The sequence below is a fragment of the Dama dama genome, chromosome 30, assembly GCF_033118175.1.
Source record: "Dama dama isolate Ldn47 chromosome 30, ASM3311817v1, whole genome shotgun sequence".
Classification (NCBI taxonomy): domain Eukaryota; kingdom Metazoa; phylum Chordata; class Mammalia; order Artiodactyla; family Cervidae; genus Dama; species Dama dama.
Window position 1 is genome coordinate 70,619,634 of NC_083710.1, and position 24,988 is coordinate 70,644,621.

General features: G+C 40.0%; 1 protein-coding gene across 3 annotated transcripts in view; it reads right to left on the reverse strand.

The window, feature by feature from the left end:
- The window catches only part of LOC133049557 (ATP-binding cassette sub-family C member 4), a 178,685-nt gene that overhangs the window by 32,358 nt on the left and 121,339 nt on the right, over positions 1-24,988 (reverse strand). For all 3 annotated transcript variants that reach the window (XM_061133650.1, XM_061133649.1, XM_061133651.1), the window contains 3 exons: positions 20,495-20,574; positions 2,162-2,312; positions 667-786 (listed from right to left, as the gene is read on the reverse strand). In XM_061133650.1, coding sequence (XP_060989633.1) covers positions 667-786; positions 2,162-2,312; positions 20,495-20,574 — 351 coding nt within the window. The remainder of the gene's footprint in view (positions 1-666; positions 787-2,161; positions 2,313-20,494; positions 20,575-24,988) is intronic.

Consider the following 24,988-nt stretch of genomic DNA (forward strand, 5'->3'; position numbering starts at 1 on the left):
TCAGTTGGACCAGGATTTTATTAATGTAGAGGAAATTCTGGGTGCCATATCTGATAGAGAAATTCCTTAATTCTCTAAAAGGATGAGATGCTTCGATAGCATCACTGCAAAGGACATGAGTTTGAGCAAACTCTGGGAGGACAGGGAAGCCTGGCGTGCTGCAGTCCATGGGGTTGCAGAGTCGGACACGAATGACCAACTACAACATGCTCTGAAAAGAGTTGGCAAACTAACAGCCTATGGGCCAAGAATGGACACAGTTTGCTTTTTTAAATAAAGTTTTATTGGGAGATTGTCACAGCCATTTGATGATGTATTCTTTCTGCCTGCCTTAGTGCTATAATAGCAAAGCTGAGGAGTTGCAACAGAGACTATGTGTGTTTTTTTTTAAGTTTGTTGACACCCTTCTTAAAGGGCCAAAGCCATAGTATGTGGTGACAATTGGACAATGCAAGGCAGTAAGAGGAGGAAAAGCAGGGCTGTGCAGGGGAAGAGGGGAGCACACACGGGGTGCTGAGGAGAAGGGGTGGGGGAGGCAGGTTTACAGAGGGAGACGCAGGGCGGCATAGAGAGAGGTGTGGGCCGGCAAGGCCTCCTGAGAGGGAGGTCAGGCCTCAGAAGGCAGCACATCCCATCCTTTGAAATCATTTCCAGAATTCCACAGACCTGAGTGCAAGTCCTGGTGTGTGTCGAACAGTTCCTGAAACCTCTGTTCAGCTTTGTACGCCCGGATGGTCCAGAGGCCTTGGAGAGAAGACGACAGGTGGGAAAACACTGGGCTCCGTGCTGGGGAAGCAGAGACAGACACACGACAGAGAAAATCAGGGAGGCTGGATGCGAGGAAACCAACTGCTTCCTGTGCTCGGCCGGTCATTCATCTTCCCAAGGGGCACACCCAGGGCTTCTTGGCAACTGCCTGGCAAAGTACCTACTGTGACCCTCAAAACTCCTCATCCCAAGATTCACTTTCACAACCCGCATATAAGAGATTCCCTTCAAAGTCATCTTTGACCAATCAAGCTCCCCCTCAATCTTGCCTCCCTCCCTATTCTTCCCTGACAACCCTCCAGGTAAGAACTTATAATTGACTGATTTTTGATTATCATTTTTAAACTTAATTCTCCATAAGAGTACTCACCGCACTGAATTTTGATGAGCTTCTGTTGTCACCACCATAAGATTAGAAACTTAAGGGCTGGCACAGGACAGGGGTGAGATAAGTGAAGTAAGCGGATAGTCTGCCGTCTCTCGGGATCATCCCTGCACCTGCACCAGGTCTCTGGGCGGGTCACAGAGAATCTGGTACTATACCGCCCTTGTGACCACATGACCCATGCAATTAAGGCATCTTCCACTCTGGGAAACTGATGGATGTTCTTATAACTGCCCTGCTGGATACCCGAGGAATCTGGAGGTCACTGTGGCATGTGACATCACATCACCCTTGTAGAATCTGACAGTGGCCTCAGTGGCCATTCTCTTTTGAGTGACTTCATGTAGGTTTGGACCTGGTGACAGACGACTGGCCATTTGTTTCCTGCCATCTTCTCTAAGAGCCCAGTGACCACAAGCACCAGGGTCAGGCTCCTGCCCATCAGGGAACAGGTGGCCTGTATGTAGGCTGCTGGGCAGTGAGGACCCCATACGGTTCTCATTCCCATTTTGAACAAGGCTGTAAGCTGTTTTTTTTTTTCCCATAGGTAGACTATAACCTGTGACCTCTGTCAGGGATGAGTGATAACCTGTGTTGTATTAATATCAGCAGGATATCACTTTGTTACCTGTGCATCTCCTGAAAAAAGATTATTACTTCTAACATGATGCAGTTATTTTCCTTTTTAGAAAAAGGATGCAATATTTTCCTTTTACTGAGTGGCTGGTCTATGTTAGCAATGTGATGAGCAAGAAAAAAATCGGTCCCTATCCTCATGGTGCTCACATTTGTCCTCCTTGCGCTATAATGCAAAGCTGCAACTAACACTGCCAGCTCCATGTAGTGGAGGGCCACATTGACTCATAAGGCCTCTAACATGCAATTACCAAATGTAGACTTGGTGAGAAATTCCAAGACAGAATCTACAGGATTTCAGGGTTCTAGTTAATTATCATAAATGGAAGTCAGTCTGCACTGACATCCAAACCTGAGAGCCCTGGTACTCACTTGTAGATTCCAGGCGTTTGACATCTCGCGATGTTTCTAAGAAATATCGCCGGAGAACAAAGAAAACGATGCCAAGGGGAACCAGGGGTATGGCAATCCAAGGAATCACCGCCACTGCCACACCCACCACACCAATCACTTGTAGAAATGTCTGAAAGAGAAAATATAGATACAGGGGCCTATTTATCCAGCATTCTCCTAAAAAATAAAATTTAATGGGTTGTTTTGTTAGGATTAAACTCCTTTTCCTCAAAGGATATGTTGGGAAAAGGTGGTGCTCGTGGTGTTTACTGTACACTTACCGTGTGTGAAACACTGGGCCAAGTACGAAGTTTCTAGCCATAAGTTCTTTTGATCGACTAAGTAGCCCTAAACCTCAGGCAGTACCATTTGGAAAAGATGAGAATATCTGAGGCTCTGAAAACTATCATGAGACACTAAGCTGTCTTCCTACCACAGATGAGGAAACCAGAAGCCTCAGCTATTCATGGAAGGATAAAGAAATGGTTGGTTACAAATTCTGAGTTCAGAAAAGAAAGAGACATTCAAATATTGACCTTTGAAAATTGGAATTCTTTCTTGGTTTTCTGTCCATAGTGACTGTTTATGAGTGCTGCCTGCACATAGGTCTGTATATTCAAAGCGTCACAAGTATTAACTCATTACCCATCACAGTAACAGCATTATCTCATTTTATAGATGGAGAGAAACATCAACTTGATGTCGAATGCAAAGCAAAAGTAATAGAGCCAGGGGGAGTCTGGGTGGGGGTCACTGTGATAAATTTAATCTTCACCCAAAACTACAGCCAACTTTCTGTCATAATGCTAAGGATTCAAAGTGTCCATTTCAAACAATTATTTGATCCAGTTTTTCACCTGAGAGAATATGGTCCATTGTGGACAATGAGGAGTGATTCTATACCTGGAAAGCAAAATCCATTACCCGGGTATCATGCCATCTCAGACAGAGTTTGGGACTAACCTTCTCAAATACTACCAGGAAGAGTAAGACATTCCAATACTCTTAGTCTGAGCAAAAACTGAGATATACCAACAACATAAAAACATGGTGATGGGAATTAAACGAGATAATGTTTAAATGCTTACCATTTCATATATAACAGTTATAAATTCTAACTTCCTTCATTGTGTTCTAGAAGCAAGGAACCAGGAGGGGGGGGATGGTGTGTTAATAGATTAACGTGCCCAAAGAATCTTAAGAACCTCATGAAGCCGGACCCTGTGAGAAAATGCATTGTAAAGACAAGAACTGCTTCATACTACCTATCAGAGTACTTGCAGAACATTTCCTAAATGGAATGATGACTGTGGCTTTTTCTCTGGCCACAGAGAATATCAAATGTGAGGTCTATTTTGTTTAAAGGGGCACATTTCCAATAATATGACGACTAAACCTCATGCCTACTACAATTTCTGTCCTCTCTGTATTTCCAACTATAGGCCTTCCCAAGACTGATAACCTTAAGGAAATGGAGGCAAGCCAACATTTTTTTTGGAGATGTAATGTTTCTTATTCCATATCTTCTCTCTCTTTCAAGCTTTTGTGTGAAGACTTAACTGTTAGAAAACTGCTAAGCATTTACGGGAGACCAAGGGAAAGAGTGGTGCACTTATGAATCAAAATGAATGACATTGTCTATTCTACACAGTATGAATTGGTAGTTGACATTAAGGAAAAAAAAATTTGCAAACTTGCGAATCCCAGGAAATTCAACTGTGTCCACCCCAAGGTCAGCCTTCTTGGAGCAAGCAGCCTGGTTAGGACATCAAGATGACTAAGACTGAGGACCCTGTTGCTACCACCTGTGGAAGGGAAATCTGATGAGCACCTCTGAATGGATGCTGTCTCTGGACAGCAGCTGTTTCTGAGAAAAACACAGTGGCATCTAAATAAATTGTTAACTAAATATATAAACACAGCAGAGAAAGGAAAAAAAAGTAAGGATTTCTGAAAAACGTTAATGGCTTTGTGTAAAAAGCCATTCAAAAAATGTGAAAACTAAGATAACTGCTTTATTCCTACTGCACATGGCAAATTTTCTCATATCACTGAAGAAATCCCACCATTTCCTAGATCCAGTTGACTACCAACTGAGTGGAGGTGATTACCTCACTCTCCAAGTTACCAATAATAGATAATTCATAAGGCTTAAATTCATAAATTCATAAGGCTTGCCACCTCTCCAGTATTTTACTGGCATTATATAATTTCATTCTCATATCAAATCTGAATAAGAGATTCCTGTTTAAAAAGCTCAACAAGGTTTAGTAATTTGCTCAAAGTCAGAGAATGCATTGATTTTGACTCCAAGCCTGTCTTTTTAATTTCTGCCTGCTATGGTATCCCATATACAGATAAAATTCATAATAAAAAAGTTAAGATCTAAATTTCTTCCCCTGTTCATCTGCATTTTCTATTTGTGTTGAATTTCTTAGGGTTACATGGGTCTCTTCCATGCAGGGGCCAGACCATGTTTCCCAGTTAATTTGAGCTGAGCAGGCTCTGATGCCCTAACAGCAGACAGATCAGGAAAAGGTCATAAAAATGAATGCTACACATTTTAATAAATACTGTTTAATAGACACTTACATATTTTAACAAGTACTGTTTAAATAAGAAAAGTTTCATAAGCATAAAAAACAACCCGACTTAATTGTCATAAATACATAAACCCCAAGAACACAAAATGAGACTAAGTTTTATAAGTTCAATGTCTACATTTGGGTTAAAGTTTCCCCAGGAATTCTCTATGCCTACAATTGACACTATATTCTAATATTGCAGATTTAACATATTCCTTTCACAAGCACAGTTTTAAATATAAGGGCCTGTTTGCCTGTTTAGCATTTAAATTCCAAATTGTTTACAGTCCTGTAGGAATTCCTAGGTATCTACCCACATTTTACTTTCAACTTAATTCCACAGGATTCTATTCCTGCTAGTCTTTGTGAAGCTTGTGCCAAAGAACATGTTTTCTATAAACAGCAGTAAAAATGTATTCTTCTTATTTTATGCAAATAAATGTCATCCATACTTTTGGCTCACTCCAGGCTTATTTGAACTCTCGCTCATATTCATATTAGGCCCAATGTGAAACATGTATTTAATCATAAAGTCACTTAATAAGTAGACATTACTTTCATTATCTGTGTACACTATTAAAAAATAAAATCAGGATCATTAAGCCTGAGAAGACTCTCAAACCTTTGAATTTTCCTGTCAGATTCTTAAGAACTTTGTTCCAAGTGTGATAAGTACAAATTGTCCTGACTGCCTTAAACTTCTACTGATTTATATGGAAGATGTGAGTCAAATGCCATAAACAAGATTCATCTCTTGGCACAAGTTTCTTCTGATTTAGGCAAAGAAACAAATGAGTTTTGTTCAGTAAGGTATCTGCTGACGTGGGTGTAGGAGTGATTCTATTTATTCTGGAAACAGGAGATAAAAAATTACCTTTCAATGAAATGACTATCTCATCAATTGTGTTAGCTAGGATAACACAAGATACTTGTTTTAAAATCCTGGACAGGCTACACAAAACTCTCCAAGTATTAAGAAATAAAATGTAATTTCTATGAATCAATATTCAGTAACCTTCAAACACTGGATAAATATTAGTAAAGGGGAAAACGAGGAAAGCTCTTCAGTGTAAGGTCCTAAATCCAATACTGACCTAGAGTTAATATTGAGTCTGCAGGTGTTAAGTGGATATGGTATCTTGAATGTTCACGGGAGTTTAGAGACCAGCTCTGGTTTGGTTTCAGAGCCTTCATTTAGCACCTGTTTCTCTTGACCTCACCCAACCCAATTAATTCTGTTAAATCAGAAAATGATGGGAAGTTGGTGTGTCTTAACTGTATGATGAGATCCATACACACTAATATTAATTAAGTTTTCTAAACGTGTGCTGTCCTTAGGATTCATTAACCATCCCTTTCATCCCTAATTTGACTGCCTCAGATCTTTTCTGAGGCATCCACCCTGGCTGCGAAACCTGTGTAATTCTTCAGTTAGCCCTTAATTTGGTCTACAGTTCCTGAACTAACACAACAGAAACCATTAGGAAAACATAGTGCACTTTTCCCTTCCTTTGTGTTCAGCAAATCTCAATGATCAATAGCTTCCTGTCTAACCTTTCTCAGGGTCTGAGCTTATTATGAAATTCGAGACACAGAGTCCATCTATTTGCTATTTTAAAAAGGGCCACCTTAACACAACTGCTGAAGCAAGCCCACATGCCCTGAAGCCCGAGCTCCACAAAAAGAAAAAACCACGACAACGGGAAGTCTGCGCACTGCAATTACAGAGTAGCCCCCGCTCATCACAACCAGAGAAAAACCAGCACAGCAACGAAGACTCAGCAGAGCTAAAAATAAAATAATTTAAAAATCAGTTCTAATGAGGTGGATAAACCTAGAGCCTACTACATAGAGTGAAATCAGAAAAAGAAAGATAAATATCATCTACTAACGCAAATATCTGGAATCTAGAAAAATGGTACTGAAGAATTTTTTGTCGGGCAGCAATGGAGAATAGACTTAAAGGAGAGATACATGGAGGAAGTAACATGGAAACTTACATTACCATATATAAAACAGAAAGAATTTGCTGTGTGTCTCAGGAACTCAAACAGGGGCTCTGTATCAACCTAGAGGGGTTGATGGGGAGGGAGATGGGAGGGAGGTTCAAAAGGGAGGGGATATACGTATACCTACGGCTGATTCATGTGAGGTTTGACAGAAAACAAAATTCTGTAAAAGAATTATCCTTCAATTAAAAAATAAATAAATTTATAAAAAAAAATAAATAATCAAAAAATTAAAAGCCACACCTTAAAAATGACCCAAATAAAAGTGGAAATAAAATATTGAACAAGGTATCTCATAAAAAAACTAAATGAAAGAAAGCTGGAGTATCTATCTAACATGAAGTTAGGATGGACTGTGAGAAATAAAGGAAAACACTTCAAAAGAATACAGGGTCAAAACAACAAATTTTGTAAAGCAATTCTCCTTCAATTAAAAGATAAATTAAAAAAAATTATAAAGGGTCAATTTGATCCAATAGATTTTTTAAATCCAAATTTATATGCTCCTAATAACATAGTTCAATAATGTATAAGGCAAAATCTGACAAAGCTTAGTAGAAATACACAATGCCATACCCACAGTAGGAGATTTAAACTCACCTACCTCAAAAACTGAACTAATAGGATAAATAAGTTAAAAAAAAAAAAAAAATCAATGGAGATATAAAATATTTTTAAAACATGACCTAATCAAGAAATATACAATAAGGTGTTCTTTTATACAATTAGATGTTCTTTTCAATTATATATCCTATACTATAAAGCAAGTATCAATAAACTTTAATGAACAGAAATAGTACAGAATATATTCTGACCTAAGTGGATTTAACAAGAAATAACAAAAAGGTAAATCATTAAATGTTTGGAAGTTCAGTAACACATTTGGAAGGATCATCTAATTCAAAATTGCAATAAAATTAAAGTATCCTGACATAAAAGAAAATAAAAATCTATAGATATTAAAATTTGAAGGCTGCAACTAAGCTGTGCTTAGATGCTGTGCATTTTCACCCTCCCCGCCCCACCCGCAACACACACAAAGATATTAGGCCCAGAGAGCTTCAAGAGTAGACTGTGGAAAAAGTTTTACCAAATTCATCCAGGGAATTTGAGTCCAGCATTATCATAATATAAAAATCAGACAAAGACCTTAAGAGAAACAAAAATTATAAACCAAAGTGTCTTAAAAACATGAATAAACTTAATCTAACAACACAATCACACTTGGCTAGGTAGGTAAGTCAGAAATCACAAGGCTGGCTGTTACAAGCGATAGCCGGAACTTTTGGGCAGGAGCCAATACTGTTCACGAAGGCAGAATTTCTTTCTATTCACAGAAGCCTTAGCTCTTAAGCCCTTTCAACAGACTGAATTAGGCCCACCAAGACTATCTAAGATAGGATTCCTTACTTAAGTCAACTGATTATTCACTTTAATCATTTTTACAAAATATCTACACAGTAACAGCTTGACTACTTTTTGACTGAGTAACTGCGGAATGCCGCCTGGCCAAACTGACACATAAACTGACCCTGGTAGCTTAGCGGTTAGGATTCCACACTTGCACTGCCACAGTCTGGGGTTCAATCCTGGGTCAGGGAACTGAGAGTCCCACAAGCTTGAGGTAAGGCAAAAAATGAAAAAAATAAAATACATTAACAAAAAGATACATTTCTCATGTATTTTTATGAGGTCTGCACACCTTTGATGCCAAAAACTGGCATTCCAAGAAAAGTATAAACCAATATAACTCATGAAGAAATGAAAATATTCTTGATAGAATGTTAACAAATTGATTACACATTATGACCAGTTGTAGTTTAGTTAAGCAATATAAGGTTAATTTAACCTGCAAATATCACTTGGTATAATTTATCACATTTAAAGATTAATGGTGAATAATCATATGATTATCTCAACAAATGTAGAAAAAATACTGGTCAAATTTCAAGACCTAGTCTTGATTTTTTAAAACAGTAAAATGCTCAGGAATTTAGGAATTAAGGGAAATATTCAATCTACCTAAAAAACTGTAGTTAACATCATTTTTGATGGAAAAATATTGAAATAGTTTTGCCTTAATAGTACAAGAATTTCTTATCACTCTTTTCAACATTTTACTCAAACCTCTAGCCACAGCAAGGAAATAAAATTAATATTGTAAGTGAAGAAGTAAAACTGACATGATTGTGGATATAGAAAATTCAATATAATTTAAAAAGAAAAACCAAGTCCAAGAAATGCAAAGTGATTCACAAACAAATCATTATATTGCGATATATTAGCAACAAGCAAGTCAAAAGTTATCTTAAGAACAATTCCATTAATACAATTGAAAGAAATCAAATATTCAGGAATGAAGTCAATCAAAGCATTATAAGACTTCTATAAAAACTAAAAAACACTTCTAAAATTAAAGATGACCTCAGTAAGTCAAATATATAACTGACCTCAGATACTCCTCAAATCCCAGAAGGCTTTCTTTGAATACAAATTAAAAGGCTTCTAAAATTTATACAGAAAAGTAAGTGATCTAGAATGATCAAAACAATCAGAAGTACTGAGTTAGAGGAATTAAACCAGAGGATGTCAAGTCTTACTAACACATACAATAACTAAGACCACGGTATAGGTAGAAGTGGAACAAAATAAAATATACCAAATAAATAAAGTACACAAACTCACAGTCTTGACTACATAGAGTCAAATGATTTTGAATCAAGTGCCAATTCAATCCATAAAGGTGTTATAAATAAATGTTGCTAGCATAGCTGGAAAAAAAAAATGACCAGTGTAAGCATGCATGAAAAAGAACTCTATCATTAATCATCAGGAAAATGCAAATTGATACCACGATGAAAGAAGTCATGCACAGAAAGACTAGACACAAAGCCTGATAATTCTATGTGTTGCAAAAATCGCAAAGGTGTGAAACAACCAGAACTCCCATATATTGCTGGTGGGTGTGTAAAAATGGTGCAACAATCTTGAAAAGTTTTATGGTAACAACTGTTAACAACTGCTTACCTTATGACCGAGCAATTCCACCCGTACATGTGCATTTGATTGAGAGGAATGATAACCTATGGCCATATAAACACTTCTTAGAGAAGGTTCCCTGCTAAAAGCTACAAACACCACAAATGTCCTTCAACTAGAGAATGGATACATAAATTGTGGTATCTTCATACGATAGAATGACTCAGAAAGGAATAAGAAAGAAAAGAACCACTGAAACATGCTACAACACGGTAGGTCTTGAAAATCTTGAAAACATGTTAAGCAAAAGAAGGCAGTGCAGAAAAACCTGTACTGTGTTGATTCCACTTATTTTAGGAGCACAAAAACAGGAAAACTGACACAAGGTGAGAGCAATCTAGCACAACTGTAGGGGTATGGAAATTCACTCCAGAGGGGCAGGAGAGATTTTCCGAGGTGATGAGAATGCTCTAAATCTGGTTTTGTGTGCTAATCAAAGGAAGACTAAATAAATCAACAGACCCAAAGGAAGAGTTGCAAGAAACAAATGCGTCCTGAAACCCACAAGCAGAGAACCACCACAGATTACAATAAATCATGTTCCACCACAGATTAAAGCAATATATCCACACATAAAATGCTAAGCAAGGAAGTTCTTCAGCACACCCGCTCTTCATTTTGTTGAGAAAACTCATTGGTAGACAGAATTGAAGAAATATACCCAAGAATAGAATATGGAGGACTTCCCTGGTGCACAGGATAAGAATCAGCCTGCCAATGCAGGAGGGTTCGATCCCTGGTCAGGGAAGATACCACAGGCTAAGGAGCAACTAAGTCCAAGTGCCACAACTACTGAAGTCCTTGTGCTCCACAGCATGAGAAACCTGCGCACCCCAACTAAAGAGCAGCCCCTGCTTGACGTGACCCATGCGCAGCAATGAAGAACCAGTCCAAACAAAAATAATTAAAAAAAAAAACCCAGCATATGGCCCTCAACATAAGTATTTGCTGTTTGATCATTCCTAAATATATAACATGGCAAGGAGAGAAAGTATTGTGAATGACAGTTGTAGTTTTCGAATGGACATCATCCAGTGATGCTATAATGTAAAATTTTATGCCCTGAACACCACCAGGAGGTTTGATAAAAATGGGGTCCTTATTTTTTCTTTAGGTCTCTTAATTAGCTTTTTGTTAAACTATAAACATTATCACGGGAGCACACATGCTGGGACATACAAAATGCAACACTTGGTTGCCAGCCTAAGAAGGTCCCCACTGATTAACTGTCACCAGGCTGACGCTGACGGTGCTGATTCCTAAGTATGCTAACTATTATGCTGGAAAAAAACGCAACCATCTCATCTTTCATTAAAAAAGGTAAACAGAGCATATGAGTGGGCTTATGTGAAGTATACTACCTTGATCTCAGAAACCCAAGGGTCAAGTGTTTGTAAATATTTCCAGTAACCAATATCACTGATTCTCCTTTCTATTAACAAGGGAACCCACTTTAACTCGGCAGTGTGCATAAATCTCTGGGACTAGCATTTTCAGGGAATATTCGATCCCTGCAAATTCCTAACTAAAACGCTTTTGTTGATTTTAAAAGCGTGAAAATGCTGTGACTCAGTTCAAATGAATGAGTTTACTTTTAAAGAGTCCGTAAAACAGAGATCTTTCAAACAGGGCAAGGCTGCCTAACTAACAATCTCTTTTGTCCAACCGGGATTTGAGGGAGGGGTTGGGGGAAGGGGTCAACACACCACAGAAAAGCTCAAAATGACAAAGTCATTGTTCAGTGAAAGAGGCTGGAATGCTTTCTACACACTTTCCCTGACATCTCTACACAATGAAATGCAAGGGTCAGTGGTACTGAGACAAGTAAAGGCAGTTCCACTCTTTGCTTTTATAAAAGCAAGTGACCCAGCCTATTATGCTGAGTCTCAGGCTTTGTTCTCAATATCCAGATGCAGTAGCCTGTTCTTCTGCGCTCCCCTCTCTGGAAAGAAATGACTGAGGACACCTCCTTCACTTTTTCTTTTTCTTGGGCATTTTCACTTCATAAAACTGCAGTCAGTGCGTGGTGTGTGTGCTGAGGAGGGAATGACAAGGTCCCTGGTGGTCTCACCAGGGCTGGCATTGGTGGCTCAAGAGGCCTCAGGATAAGCCCTTTGTGTCCATGAAAGGACGTGAAGAGTCAGTTATTTGAGCCCAGCCAAGCTGTTGTTGTGGGGTTTTCTTGGGGGGTGGGGGGCGGCGGAGAGTGTGAGGAGGACAGGTTTGGCAATTCAGCTTTCCTCAATAAATTACAGCATTTTGCTGCATGCTCAGAGCAGTTCCCCAATTTTTTAATGAGTCTACATAAATTCAAGCTTTATTAATATACATAAATTCTTTCTGGTCATTTCCACATATTTTGCTTTTGGAGGACTTCTTGAAGTGATCCTTTTAATGGAAGTGAGTGTGTGTGAAAGTGGCTCAGTCGTGTCAGACTCTTTGCAACCCCATAGACTATACAGTCCATGAAATTCTCCAGGCCAGAATACTGGAGTGGGTAACTTTTCCCTTCTCCAGGGGATCTTCCCAACCCAGGGATCGAACCCAGGTCTTCAACCGGAAAGAGTTCAGGAATAACTGAGATTCCTTACTACATGTTACCTGAGATCCTGAAGCTTCAGAAATTCTATGGAAATATTTAGTTCTATTCCCCACTGCCCCCCAACCCAATGAGCCTACATTAGAAAGTGACCATTAGGGACTTTCCTGGTAGTCCAGTGGGGCTTTCCGAGTGGCTCAGGCAGTAAAGAATCTGCGTGCCATGCAAGAGACCTGGGTTCATTCCCTGGGTCAGGAAGATGACCTGCAAGGGAATGGCTATCCACTCCTGTATTCTTGCCTGGAGAATTCCATGGACAGAGGACCCTGAGAGGCAATACAATCCACAGGGTCGCAAAGAGTTGGACAAGATTGAGCAATTAACACTGCCTTTCACTTCGGTGGTCTGGTGGTTAAGATTCCTTGATTCCAATGCAGGGGGTATGGGTTCGATTCCTGATCAGGGCATTAAGGGCCAACAGGCTTCAGAGTGCAGCCAAAAAGCTTAAAAATCCATTAAAATCTTCAGGGATTACAAACCTAGAAACACTGTGATACACATTCATGTGGTGATACACATACATGGGCCTGGAAACTGTGAAAATCACTTTAGTGCAACATAATGCATTATTGGATTATTTTTCCTAACTAAAGATATACGTGGCATTTAAATAAACTAGCCATTATTTATCATTTCACATGCAGTTAGATGTTACACCAAGAAATTTATTGACTCCATTATGTCCACCAAACAAATTTTCTGAAGTTGGTCATATTATCTCTTTTATGGAGAAGGAAAATACAGCTTTTTGGGACAGAGGGAGAGACCTAGGATTCAAGAATGGAAAGGCAGACTGAGGAGTTCCCCACTCCAGCACTGAAAGCTCTTGGCATCATGAATGATTACCAGTTAACATAAAATCTCTATATGATTCAATAGCACACTTGACCCTCACACCATGAAAACATCACGTTTTTCCTAGAGATTGAAGAACTCTGCAAAAAAACATTTTCAGGGTTCTCACATCATCAGAATCACACTAATAGACTTCGGCAACTGGGCTTTTTCATGCTGACTTCCTCTTCTTTTGTAATGAACAGTCAGTAACTATAATTTCACTAGACAGGTAACTGAAGAATCAAACTAGCAGTGTACAAACCTGTGACTGCTCCTCTGTTAGGACAGGAGGATAACACTGCCATCACCTGAGGGGACAGACTGTATTTCAACGTAGAATCCTGATTAAGAACAGAGGGTTTTCATTAGCCACACCTGACATCATGATTTGGCTGTTCCAAAGATGAACTTGGACAAACCAGTGCCTCTTCCTGTCTTCCCTACCTTGTTAAAACCCCAACATTCTACCAACATTCCAAACCAAACTCCTGTGCTGATGACACAAGTCATCCTAAGTTCTGACCCCCGCTGGGCCTCTCCATCTTCATCTCCAATGACTGATCTCCAACTTTACAATCTAACTATTTACGCTATGCTGGCCCCACCAATATCCTACACTCTCCTAGGCTCCCTGCCGTTTGTGCCTCCTCCACCCCTAAATGAGGTTCTGGAAGCCATCCCCAACTCCCCAGGCAGGGTTTTCGAAGATGCTCCCTTAACTGCTGAAATCTAAATAGCTGGCCAACACTGAAATCATTCAGAATCTTAATGTTTGGGTGTAATTTATCAACATATATGCATATCAAGTCAGAGTTTCTCTCTATAAATCCCATCCGTAATGCGTCATTGAGAACGTCAACAACAACTGCCAAACTCTCAGCACAGAATTTTCCTTTATTTCTCCAATTCATCCCTCACTCCTACGCCTCTGCTGTCTCATTAACATATTTTCTATTCAAGCAAAGCCTTTATTGAGACCACCCAGAGTATCCAACTTGCCAGACAAACAACTCTTGCACTTGGAATTCACAACAAGTTCGGATAAGTTCAGTTCAGATAAGTACTGTCATCTATGAAACTCTAACACCCTTCTATGATATATTAGTCTGTATTTCACTGAAGAAAATCAATTTGATTCCTAAATAAGCAAACATTCGGACATTCGAAGGAAAAAAACAATGGTGTCTGCTGGTCTTAGAGAGTTGTGGGCAGGTTAATCTATTCAACACAGTGTTTAAGAGGCAAAGACACAAGAAACATAGAAATAAAAACCAGGTCTTTCATATAATTACAAAGTAGTAAATAAATTATCTTTACAGAGAAGGAATAAGACAAGAAAAAGTATATAGAATACTTTAAAAGTAATAAAAATGAAAATTATCCGGTATCTTTCAAGGTTTACCAAATATACCCAAGGATGAGCAGAATCATCAAAAATGAGCTTGAATACACTTGGCACTAACTACATCCTTTAAAAAGAAAACTGCTTCACACCCTTTGCCATACCTACTGTCAGCTGGAAAGACTGCTTCCCACTGGGCACCTGGCTTCCAGCTACACCTCCAATCCCACCATCCACAGGGGTCTCACCTGAGATCAAAGGTCACCTCCTTGAAGCTCCATCCACCTCCTGACCCAGGACATGGAACTGCCTCCAGCCCCACATCTGGTTTGCCTTCCAGGACTTCCTTCTGCAAGTGATGAATTCCTGGATGGCTCCCTCCCCCTGGGGGGCTGGAGAAGACTCAGGAAAGGAAGGTTTGGTACCTCAAGGCCTCAACTCCAATCCTTGTTTGTTGAAGGGAAAGAGGAATACATCACCCAGCACAACCCCAATCCCAAACTCATCAATACTTCCATAAGCTTCTGAAGTTTGGCCCTGAAAATCATTCACTCTGTCTGGGGAAACTTGTCCTTCTGTACAGACTCAGCGAAGATACACAGGTGCCACGCTCATTCCAGGTTTCTCTGTTACTTCCAATTAAGCACAGGATACCTCCACCTGGAGGCCCAAAAATGTCAAGATCTGAGTGTGGAAATCACATTTGTCTCACACTGATATAAAGCCTTACCCATTCTCCTAAATAGTACACTCTCACAGTAATGCATCAAACAATACTGTACTTGATGACTGTCTGTCTCACCATGGAAGATGGGAATTAGTTTCATTCACCTCCATGGCTCAGCTGGTAAAGAATCCACCTGCAATGCGGGAAACCTGGGTTTGATCCCAAGGTTGGGAAGATTCCCTGGAGAAGGGAAAGGCTACCCATTCCAGTATTCTGGCCTGGAGAATTCCATAGACGGTATAGTCCATGGGGTTGCAGTCAGAAATGACTGAGAAACTTCACTTCACTTCCTCCACATTCCACGCCCTGCCTGTGCCTACCACATGGAACTCACTTACTTACTGAGTGAAGACAAAGGCTTTACTTTTTCCATCCCACATCCCTAGCACAGAGAAGTCCAATAAAAGACTGCTGAAAACGAACCAAAATGGAAGATATGTTGTAGGAAAGGAAAATGTTGAAAGAATTGCAAATTTTCACAGATATGTAATAGGAAGAACTCATTTTACGAAAGAAATTTCAACGTTTTCCATTATTATATATCTAGTTGCAAGCATAACAACACAAATACTAATCAGTGCAAACTGAAGAATATAACTGCCCATCAAATGTTGTAAATATACTGTATTATTGGAATGATTAACCATTATTGGAATCACTAAGAATTATTTAATCCTAAATAAAATTAAAATTTAAAATTAAATAATATAGAAACATTGTAAATATTATGTATGTACCATTATTAATTAATTAATTAAATTAATCACTGTTAAGAAAATGAGTGGCTATATTTATGTTGCTTGTATTTACGTTGTGCCATTAAAAATATCGGTCATACACTAGAAATGTGAATTTTAATGGACAAGTATTTTGTTTGAATTTATTCAAATTCAGTATATTTTGAAAGTCAAAGAATTCCTCCAATGTTAAATTCTCTCACATGTGAGATATTTAGTTTTAATGAGGGAAGAACACAAAGTTCTGGCTTGATAAATGACTTGGTTTTTAAAAATACTGTTAGTACTCAAAGCTGTTATGATTTTTGAAAAAGCAAACAAACAAACGAGTTTCAACAACACCTTGATAAACCAGATTCGTGCTGCCAGCCATTGGCTAACTTATCTGATAAGCCCACGGCAACCCTGAGGTAACCTACAGACTGCTGTCATTTTATATAAATTATTTATTTCCTATGATACATCCAAAAACTTCCCTCACTTCTGGCCTTCCCTTCCAGAAGGCCTTGGCAGCCAAAAATTGGTTTCTGTTCATTCACTCTTGTTTCATACCTGTGTCAACTCAGGTTCCCAAATCCCACACATTACCCCACGGTTCCTCTGGAATTCTCATGGGAATGCCAGACAGTTGTGAAGCACACTCGTTTTAAAATGAGCTGCGTCACTCATCAGCATGGATATGGATCACTCACTAAAACTAAAAATGAAGCAAAAAATAAACCAAAACCCATCAATTCACACAAATTCAAATCATGTGTTGAAGTCCAAGGGACAAAGTTAAGGAAATAGTTTCTATCTGCCCAGCAAACTGGTTCACACTTTAGCATTTTCTCATCTTAGCCACTTAGTTAGTGGCTAAGTTAGTGAAATGAATGATAAAATCTGACTTCTGACTTCCTCACTGGAGAATTACCTTTCCTAACCCATGATGAGGATTCTGTTCTCAGTCTCCTTTCCCCAATTCACCAGCAGCAGACCCAATTATACTACAACCCAATGGTCCATTCTCTGAACTCTTACTTACAAGACCAACAAAACTGTCACTGTCTTACAGAAAAAGTGATGAAACACACACGCTCTGGATTAAAAAGTTCCCATGGATAAGTGTAATTACATTATTTATATATCTATTTGATTTTAATTCTCCTGTAAGGTATTATCGCATGCTTATCAGTAAGAAACAAATGTTAAACATGTCAGTGTTGGTTTGAATATTTCAAAAGTGGAAAGATATCTTAGCTTTGAATTTTGATTTGCATTCTATTTCTTGCTATGCATCCTGCCAAGTTCTTTCTGGCTCAAGCATCAGAGATGACATGTAGATCAGGAAGGACCACAAGATAAAACCAAGGTTAATGTCTTGATATGGAAATTCCCAAACCTTTCTAAACTCAGCTGATGGGTTTAAGAGGACTGGCGTTGTGTGAGATTCTCTGAGCACAGGAGCAGCTGCTAGTCACTAAGATCCTTACCCTAAGAATCCGATGAGAGGTATTAAAACCCAACTTCTCCTGAGGTCGGCAGCAGGTTTTGCTAAGGACATTAAAATCAAAGGCAGACAGGAAATTTTCAATCTCAGTTAAGAAAGGGGATGACAAAACTCTTTAGACAAGCTGATGGGTCAGACAAGAGACCTTCCATTTCAGACTCCCATGCACTTGAGAAGATGTTACTGGTCACTGAGATAATACTGAGGATAAGTCAAAGTGGATAAAATGTCCATTCAAAAAATTAAACAATTCCTTAAAAAAAAAAAAAAAAAACACATCAACTTCTTAAGAAAAGTCATAAGGTGAGTCAAACTGATTGTCATTTTGACCTTCCTTTGCTTTAATTCAGGAGCCTATTTAGAAATGTAACAAGCAACCCTCTTCATTCGGCTCAGCTAGCAGAGCTAATAGGCTTCTAATTAATTTCCAGAAGATTGCTGTTATAACTAACAGGTTTTAAACATTTGGTTGATTGGGGAAAATGAATTGAATATAATGTATTTGATTTGGAAAATTAGTTTTCATTCTATGTGCTTACCATAATAGTGTTTATTTTAAGTTTACATGATTCCATTAAGAGTCCCAGATCACACCACGGAGTTCTTTTCATCATTACAGAGTCCTACTCAACTTAAAAAAAAAAAAAAAAATCAATTTACATTTTTATTTTTGTTGGCCTTTCGTTGAGTCAGGTTAACTTCATTTTTCTGGCTTTAATAAAAGTCTTCTCTTGCTAATACAGCAACAAGGCCCAAATACTTCAAAATGATCTCAGTGATACCTCGTCAAAAGCCCACTCATCGAATGCAAATCCTCTGGAGAAAGGCTTCGGCACACAAAGTACGATGAACCAGTTACCGCATTGTTTATTAAGTTTCACTTGATTCCTCCTGACAACCATTTAAACAATGAATGTTGGGAAATGTCCCTCAAAGAATCAACAACAATGGCAGGGATCAGGGCTTTTATATTTAGCTAATACTATTTTTAAAAGGAGAAAATATTTCTTCCTGAAGGGATTATGGAAGCCTTATTAAAGACACCTGCAAACAAAACAAGTGACAACAGATCTTTATCATAATTGATAACTGAGTCATCTTTTATACAAAAACTCCTTTCTTGGAGACAATAATACAGAGATTTACCATTGCTGTTAGAATCAAGAAATCAGCTAATTGGGACTAGTAGTATTTAACAATGGTATGTTCCATCAAGATTAAGTGAGACCCTTGTCTCTCAGGTTAAAACAAAGAACGGTGAGACTAGAATTTTCTCCTCACACTGAGAATGTTGGACACTGAAAGCAGGTAGCATCTATCCCTGTTCCTTTGTAAGTCATACAAATATATGTGGTGAATTATCATTATGAGGACTAACTAACCATCTGCGAAGCACACAGTGGGCCAATCGGCTCTGGAAACCCAACCTTGGCCTGGCTAGCAGTAGAAAAGGCACAGAACCTTCCACAAAATTAACCATCACTCTCATAACACGGGACTCTTTTGGTAAAAAAATTGCTTCTGAGGATAAATTATGTAGCCCGGTAGGACTCAAACCTATAAGTTTGCAAAAGCAGTGGTGGCGGGGTGGGGAGCAGAATCAGACACCTTTGCAGTAAAAACTACTTTGCCTCTAAATCACAGACTACTTCACATTGGTTGACAGTGGACGCTTTCTCCCAAAGGTTGCACCTTTACAGCCAGATATTCACTGACACTTTGTTTGTGACTTACAGGAATGCCTCGAATAATTTCAGATCAAGTACTGATTTTTCTGACATAGCTAACTTTCCAAATTAAGGTACTTTGGACTCCTTTTATAACCGTGGCTCCTGAAAAGAGCCTAAGTTTTGACTTAGAGAGCATTTGAACAAGGAAATAAAACTGGGGAGTTGGGAGCAACAGCACCAAGCCATAATTGCACATCCTCACCACAACATTTCTTTCCTTCCTGGCCTTAACATGGGATCATGTTAACTGGCACAAAGAGAAAGTGAAAAGGGTTTAAACCCAGGAATTATTAGCAGGATTTTAGAAAATATTCAACTTTTGATAAATGCTATATATTTGATAAATGCAAAATAAACACTTGACAAGGTCCCTGTAGCCTGAATAAGTGAAAAGTAGACAGGGAAAAAACAACAGGGAAAAAAATCCCAATGAGCAACCGTACTGAATAAGCAGATGGGAACTGAGATGACCTAATATCATTCTTTAGAACCTCCAAGCTGACAGACAAAACAAAGGCTGGAGAGAAGTATTTCTGTGGGATTACAGGATTTTTTTTTTTTTTTTTTTTTAAAAAAAAAGACACCTTAAGATACAGCAATCAACATGTTAAAAGAAAGGCTGCCCACACAAACGAAAAAAGACATTTTCTGAGATGACTTTGGCTTAAAGGTACTTGCTTTTAAAGGCTTTGTATCTTCCATAACTGCTCTCTATTGTCCTTGTTAAAGTATTATTTTCACCTTATTATTACTAATCTTTTCTTTGTAAGTAACCACACCTGGCTTTATAAAAAAAATAAAAAAGGTGCAGTAAATATTTGTCCTTTGTGGTAATACAATGCATAATTTACTTAATCTAGGCTATCTTTCCATGAGAGATGATTATTTCTACATTATGAAATGCACACACAGTAAAGGGAATCCACGCCAGAAACCTGGAAGGCAGAGGGAGAACCACTTACCCTGCATGTCGCTGCTTCAGACCAACCTTGACGTGACTGTGTAGCCAGCCACTCCTGCCCCAGGTGTTACTCATGTTAACTTACTTAGTCTCCCAGTCACAGCCGCACCTTTCTCTCACAAACATGGCATTTATTTAAGATAACAGGACACATCACCAGGCTAAAATACCCACCCTCAGCCCCTGAGAAAACGCCTTGAGAAAAAGGTACTCTGCTCTTCCCTGGGAGAACTCTTAACAGGACTGTTAAACATTACCTGGATGAAATCAAGAAATGTCAGGGGCAGCAAGTCATCCATATGCCCAATGTCTTTGGAGAAACGATTTAAAATTCTTCCTGCAAGAACAGGACACAAGAAATTACTTATTTCCCCAGGCAAGCCCTTTAAGAGAAACAATTCATGGACAAATCAAAATAGCATTTTAAATGCATATGTATTTAATAGATTAGGGATTCACATGAAATAAGGCAGTGTCAGTGATGAAGAAAAAAAATACGATATTACCAAAAGAGAATATCAGGAAGAGCTGGAGGATTGTAGAGTATTCCCTCCTTTTCTGTTCATACTATTTAAGGAATCAAGTGCTATCTTGGTAAATTACAAAATACATAAACTAATAATCCTAATTGTTACACTAACTATGCTACCAGAATTAATTTTGCTAAGTGATACTTTTTTTTTTTTTAATTAATTACAACCTGTCCTCAATTTTTTAGCCTCCAGGATGGTGCAAAAAGCACCTCACATTTTGGAAAATTTGGGTTCTTTCTATTTCAAGCTGAGCATTTACTACTGGAGTCATAAGCTGTTACTTTCAGAGGTATACCAGATGTGACAAACACACAGCTCATGCTATCGCATCTAAGAAGACCAGAGGGATGGAGGCAGAAAACAGAAATATTACTTGGTGACTAATTCACTTTTTATCATTACTTCTATTTCCCTTCTCAGAATCCACCCAAACAGGATATCCTAAAGGCTGCAGGACTGGAAGATGAGAGAACTAAATTTTGGTCTTTTTAATGATTACAGTCAAAGAAATTGAAATAATACACAGAGGGATGCATGCACACACATATATGCACTTGCACACTCACACACAATGCACAGAGGTATGCATGCGCACCCGCACTCAGAATTTATTCTGGGATAGTAGCTTGAGAGAAGTGCGTTTCTCTATTCCCCTGAATTTCTTTTGTAATAAGGATCCAGGAAGCCAGCCTGTAGATGAGGGCTACCTCATCTGCACTTTCTGACCTCGGTCACAGGTGACTTTCTCCAGAGGCCCTTCACACCAGCCACAGCTGGATGCTTAATGAGCCGGAGCCGGGTTTCCACTGCCAGAATCAGCCTGCTCCGCTGTCCTCCTCAAGGCGCCTGGCTCACCAGAAGCGCAGGTGTGCCCACACCAGGAGCTGGAGGCTACTGCGCTTGGCCAGGCCAGACCCTACACAGGCTGGGCCTCAACTTTCCTATCTCACCCTTAGGAAATACAGACCCAGAAACTGTCTTTTCATGATACCTCTGTAGGCCCCAATAACCACTTTTCTGAGCCTCTATGAATGCCTGCTTTAGAAGGCGAGTCTCAGGATTAAATGGGCTCATGCTGGTGGGCTCACAACGCCGGGTGAGTTAACAGGTGCCCAACCACCAAAGTGAGACACCATGTCACCTGGCAAAGTCCACCAGGTGCTGCAGGAGGGCCCGCTTGGTAAAATGCAGACTCTGATTCAGGAGTGCTGGGGTCTACAGTTCCTCCAAGCTGCCCTTCCTACACTTTCCCAGGCCACACTTCGATGGGCTCTCCATCAGTTCTGCCTTAGGACCACTAACATCAGATGGGCAATTTTCCCACACATCCTTACCCGTTTTGTGGCCCACCTAGTCATTTTTAAAATTTTTCAAAGTAGCAATGCCAAACTCAGGAATATACACATCCAAAAAAAAAAAAAGTTAAAGACATAGTTTACATTTTATGACTTCTTCATTGGAAAAACACAACTTTTTAACGTAGGCAGAATCTGGAAACAAGAGAATTTGCTATTTGGATTTAAAAACTTGACCCAGCCTTTTGTTTGGTGTCCGTGGGGGCACTCTGTCATCTGATGCTGTGCAGGCTCGCGGGACACACAGGAGGGGACTCAGCAGTTACAGGGACGTGGGACAGCGGGAGCAAGCAGAGGAGAGGCGGCGATGAGGGAGTCACAGCTGCAGCGGGTGACACCAGAGCAGGTGAACTGCAGGCTTAGGCCAACAACTCTTCAAGGAGGAGACACAGCCTGAGCGCTTGGGAGGAGGGGAGGGGATGGACTGATGGAGAGTGGAGTTTGTCCAGGTGGGAAGAATGACATGTGTGCGGACTGAAGGGTGAGAAAGGGCAAAAGCAGGGCAAATATTTGCCTCTTTGATGGAAAGGGCACGCCCTCAGGAGTGCTGAGATAGGAGAGAGCTGAGTGTGAACGGGAGTGGAGGGTGAGCCCAGTGTTAGGGGGCCTCCGCTAAAAAATTCCCTTCAGTCAGAAAGAGGCCCGACTTCTCTTTTGTGGGAAGGAAGTGTCTCGTGGTTGTAAGAAGGAAGTCCTGAGAAGGCTGGGTGCAGAAAGGATGAAGGACCAACTTACAGGAGTGACCCAGTCGAGTGACCCAGCTCCCAGGAGGCGGCTGAGGACCAATTCTGCCTCGGCCACTGTTCTCACAGACAAACCCTGCACAGACTCATCAGCGTGCCTGTGGTACAACAGGAGAGCTTGGGCGGCATTTTTCCCTTGAGGTCGTGCCTTGTGGTCACCCCTGTTTGGTTTCTAGAACACCACCACCACCACATGAGCACTGAAAAGTGCCAAAAACCACGGATGAATCATCTGATCAAAACTCTTGACAGCGATGTTGTCCCCATTTTACAGAAGAGGCAGTTTAGGCTTAGAGGCAGGAGGAAATTAACTCACTGACATTCGGCTATAAAACAGGTCAAGACTTGCATCCAGGATTACAGAGACTGAGAAAATTCATGTTATCACATCTACAAGATAGAGCTATTTTAGCAGACACATCTAAAAACTCTATTAAGTATCTACTAATAAGAATGAACCTATAGCTGATTTATGTTGATGTATAGTGGAAATGAACACAACATTGTAAAGCAATTATCCTCCAGTTAAAAATAAGTAAATTGGAAAAAAAAAAAAAAGAATGAGTCAATAAAATTACAGACAAGGCTGGTGTTAAGTTAGTATGAATGGTGAAGGCCAAATTGGCCTCTGACAGCCCAGCCCCTTCTGGCTGGCTAATACGCGCTCCACTGACTGCTGAACATTAAAACAGACGAGTTCCTCGGAATTCTCTCCTGGCTAACCATAATTAATGGTTAATATCTCCACCTCTAAATTAAATTGTACAAGTTACTGAAGATTCAATGAATGGATTAAGAAGTGAGTAAACGCGTGAAAGAATAAATGAACCAGACAGTCTAAGAAAAGCATAACTGGTTAAGAAAATTCAGGGCAGGAGAACCCTCTCCAAGCCTCATGCTATCCTGTGACATAGGGCAAGTCCCATAGCCTAATGGTTAACTGTGGCAGGGGACTGACCTTGAAGGAGTCGACACACCTCACATATTGCCCTAGGAAACCACCTGTTGTAGTCGCCAGAAATGTTTTTCTACAGTGAGTAGGTGTAAAATGTTTTTTACATTGCCTAAGCACAGTGGGGAGAAAAGAGGTCAGGAAGCTGAATCAGGCTAGTTCCTTTACCCCTGGATCTTGTGCACATGTCATGTGAGGAGTCTGGCTCACGCCTCATAGAAGGTCAGGACTGGACACACTAGCGGACAGTAACAAGCAGTAAAAATACAATGGCTCTGAAACACTGAGTCTGATAAAAACAATGGAGCATACCCACTGGAAAATACCTACAGCTTTCATGATTTCTGGGGATTCTTAAACCATGAACCGGGCTTCCCCGGTGGCTTAGGTGGTATAGAGTTTGCTTGCAATGCAGGAGACCCGGGTTTGATCCCGGGGTCGGGAAGATCCCCTTGGGAGGAAATGACAACCCACTCTAGTATTCTTGCCTGGAAAAACCAACGGATAGAGGAGCTTGGCGGGCTATAGTCCATGTGGTAGCAGAGTCAGACACGACTGAGCAACTTTCACATACATACATACATACATACATAAACCAGGAAGTGGGGTAGCCACAGGGGGGGCGTTGAGAATTAAGAAATGTCAATTCTGAGGGCACGGGACACCATGCATCACAGGACTCCTCCAATCACAGAAACACACCACTTTGCCTCCAAGGTCTTTTATCCTGGCACACTGCACCTTGACCATGTTTCAGGACAAAATGCACAGTCTTCATCTCATACTTCCCGAAGAATGAGAACTGTGGAGTTAAAACACGGAGCAGTCTTGCCTGGGAAACGTGTACCCACAGAAACAGAGGTCAAAAGATCTGTTAATAAAGTCATCTAAGCAGGGACATCCCATTTCTGCAAATCCAAGTATCAGGAAGTTGCCATTCGGAATGCAAAAATCAACCCTTCCCTCTCTAATATGCGAACAAGAACTTGTAATGCTCAGAAATGGGACAGCAAAACATTTGGTGTGAGAACGTGACTAAACTTGAAGACAATGGTTCCTCCCACAACCCACCACATGTAAAGTGACTGAAGGTGAGCTGGAGTAGGATCAACATCTCCAGCGCATCATTTTAATTTCTGGGAACCGCCAACAAATGTGGTTGGGTTGT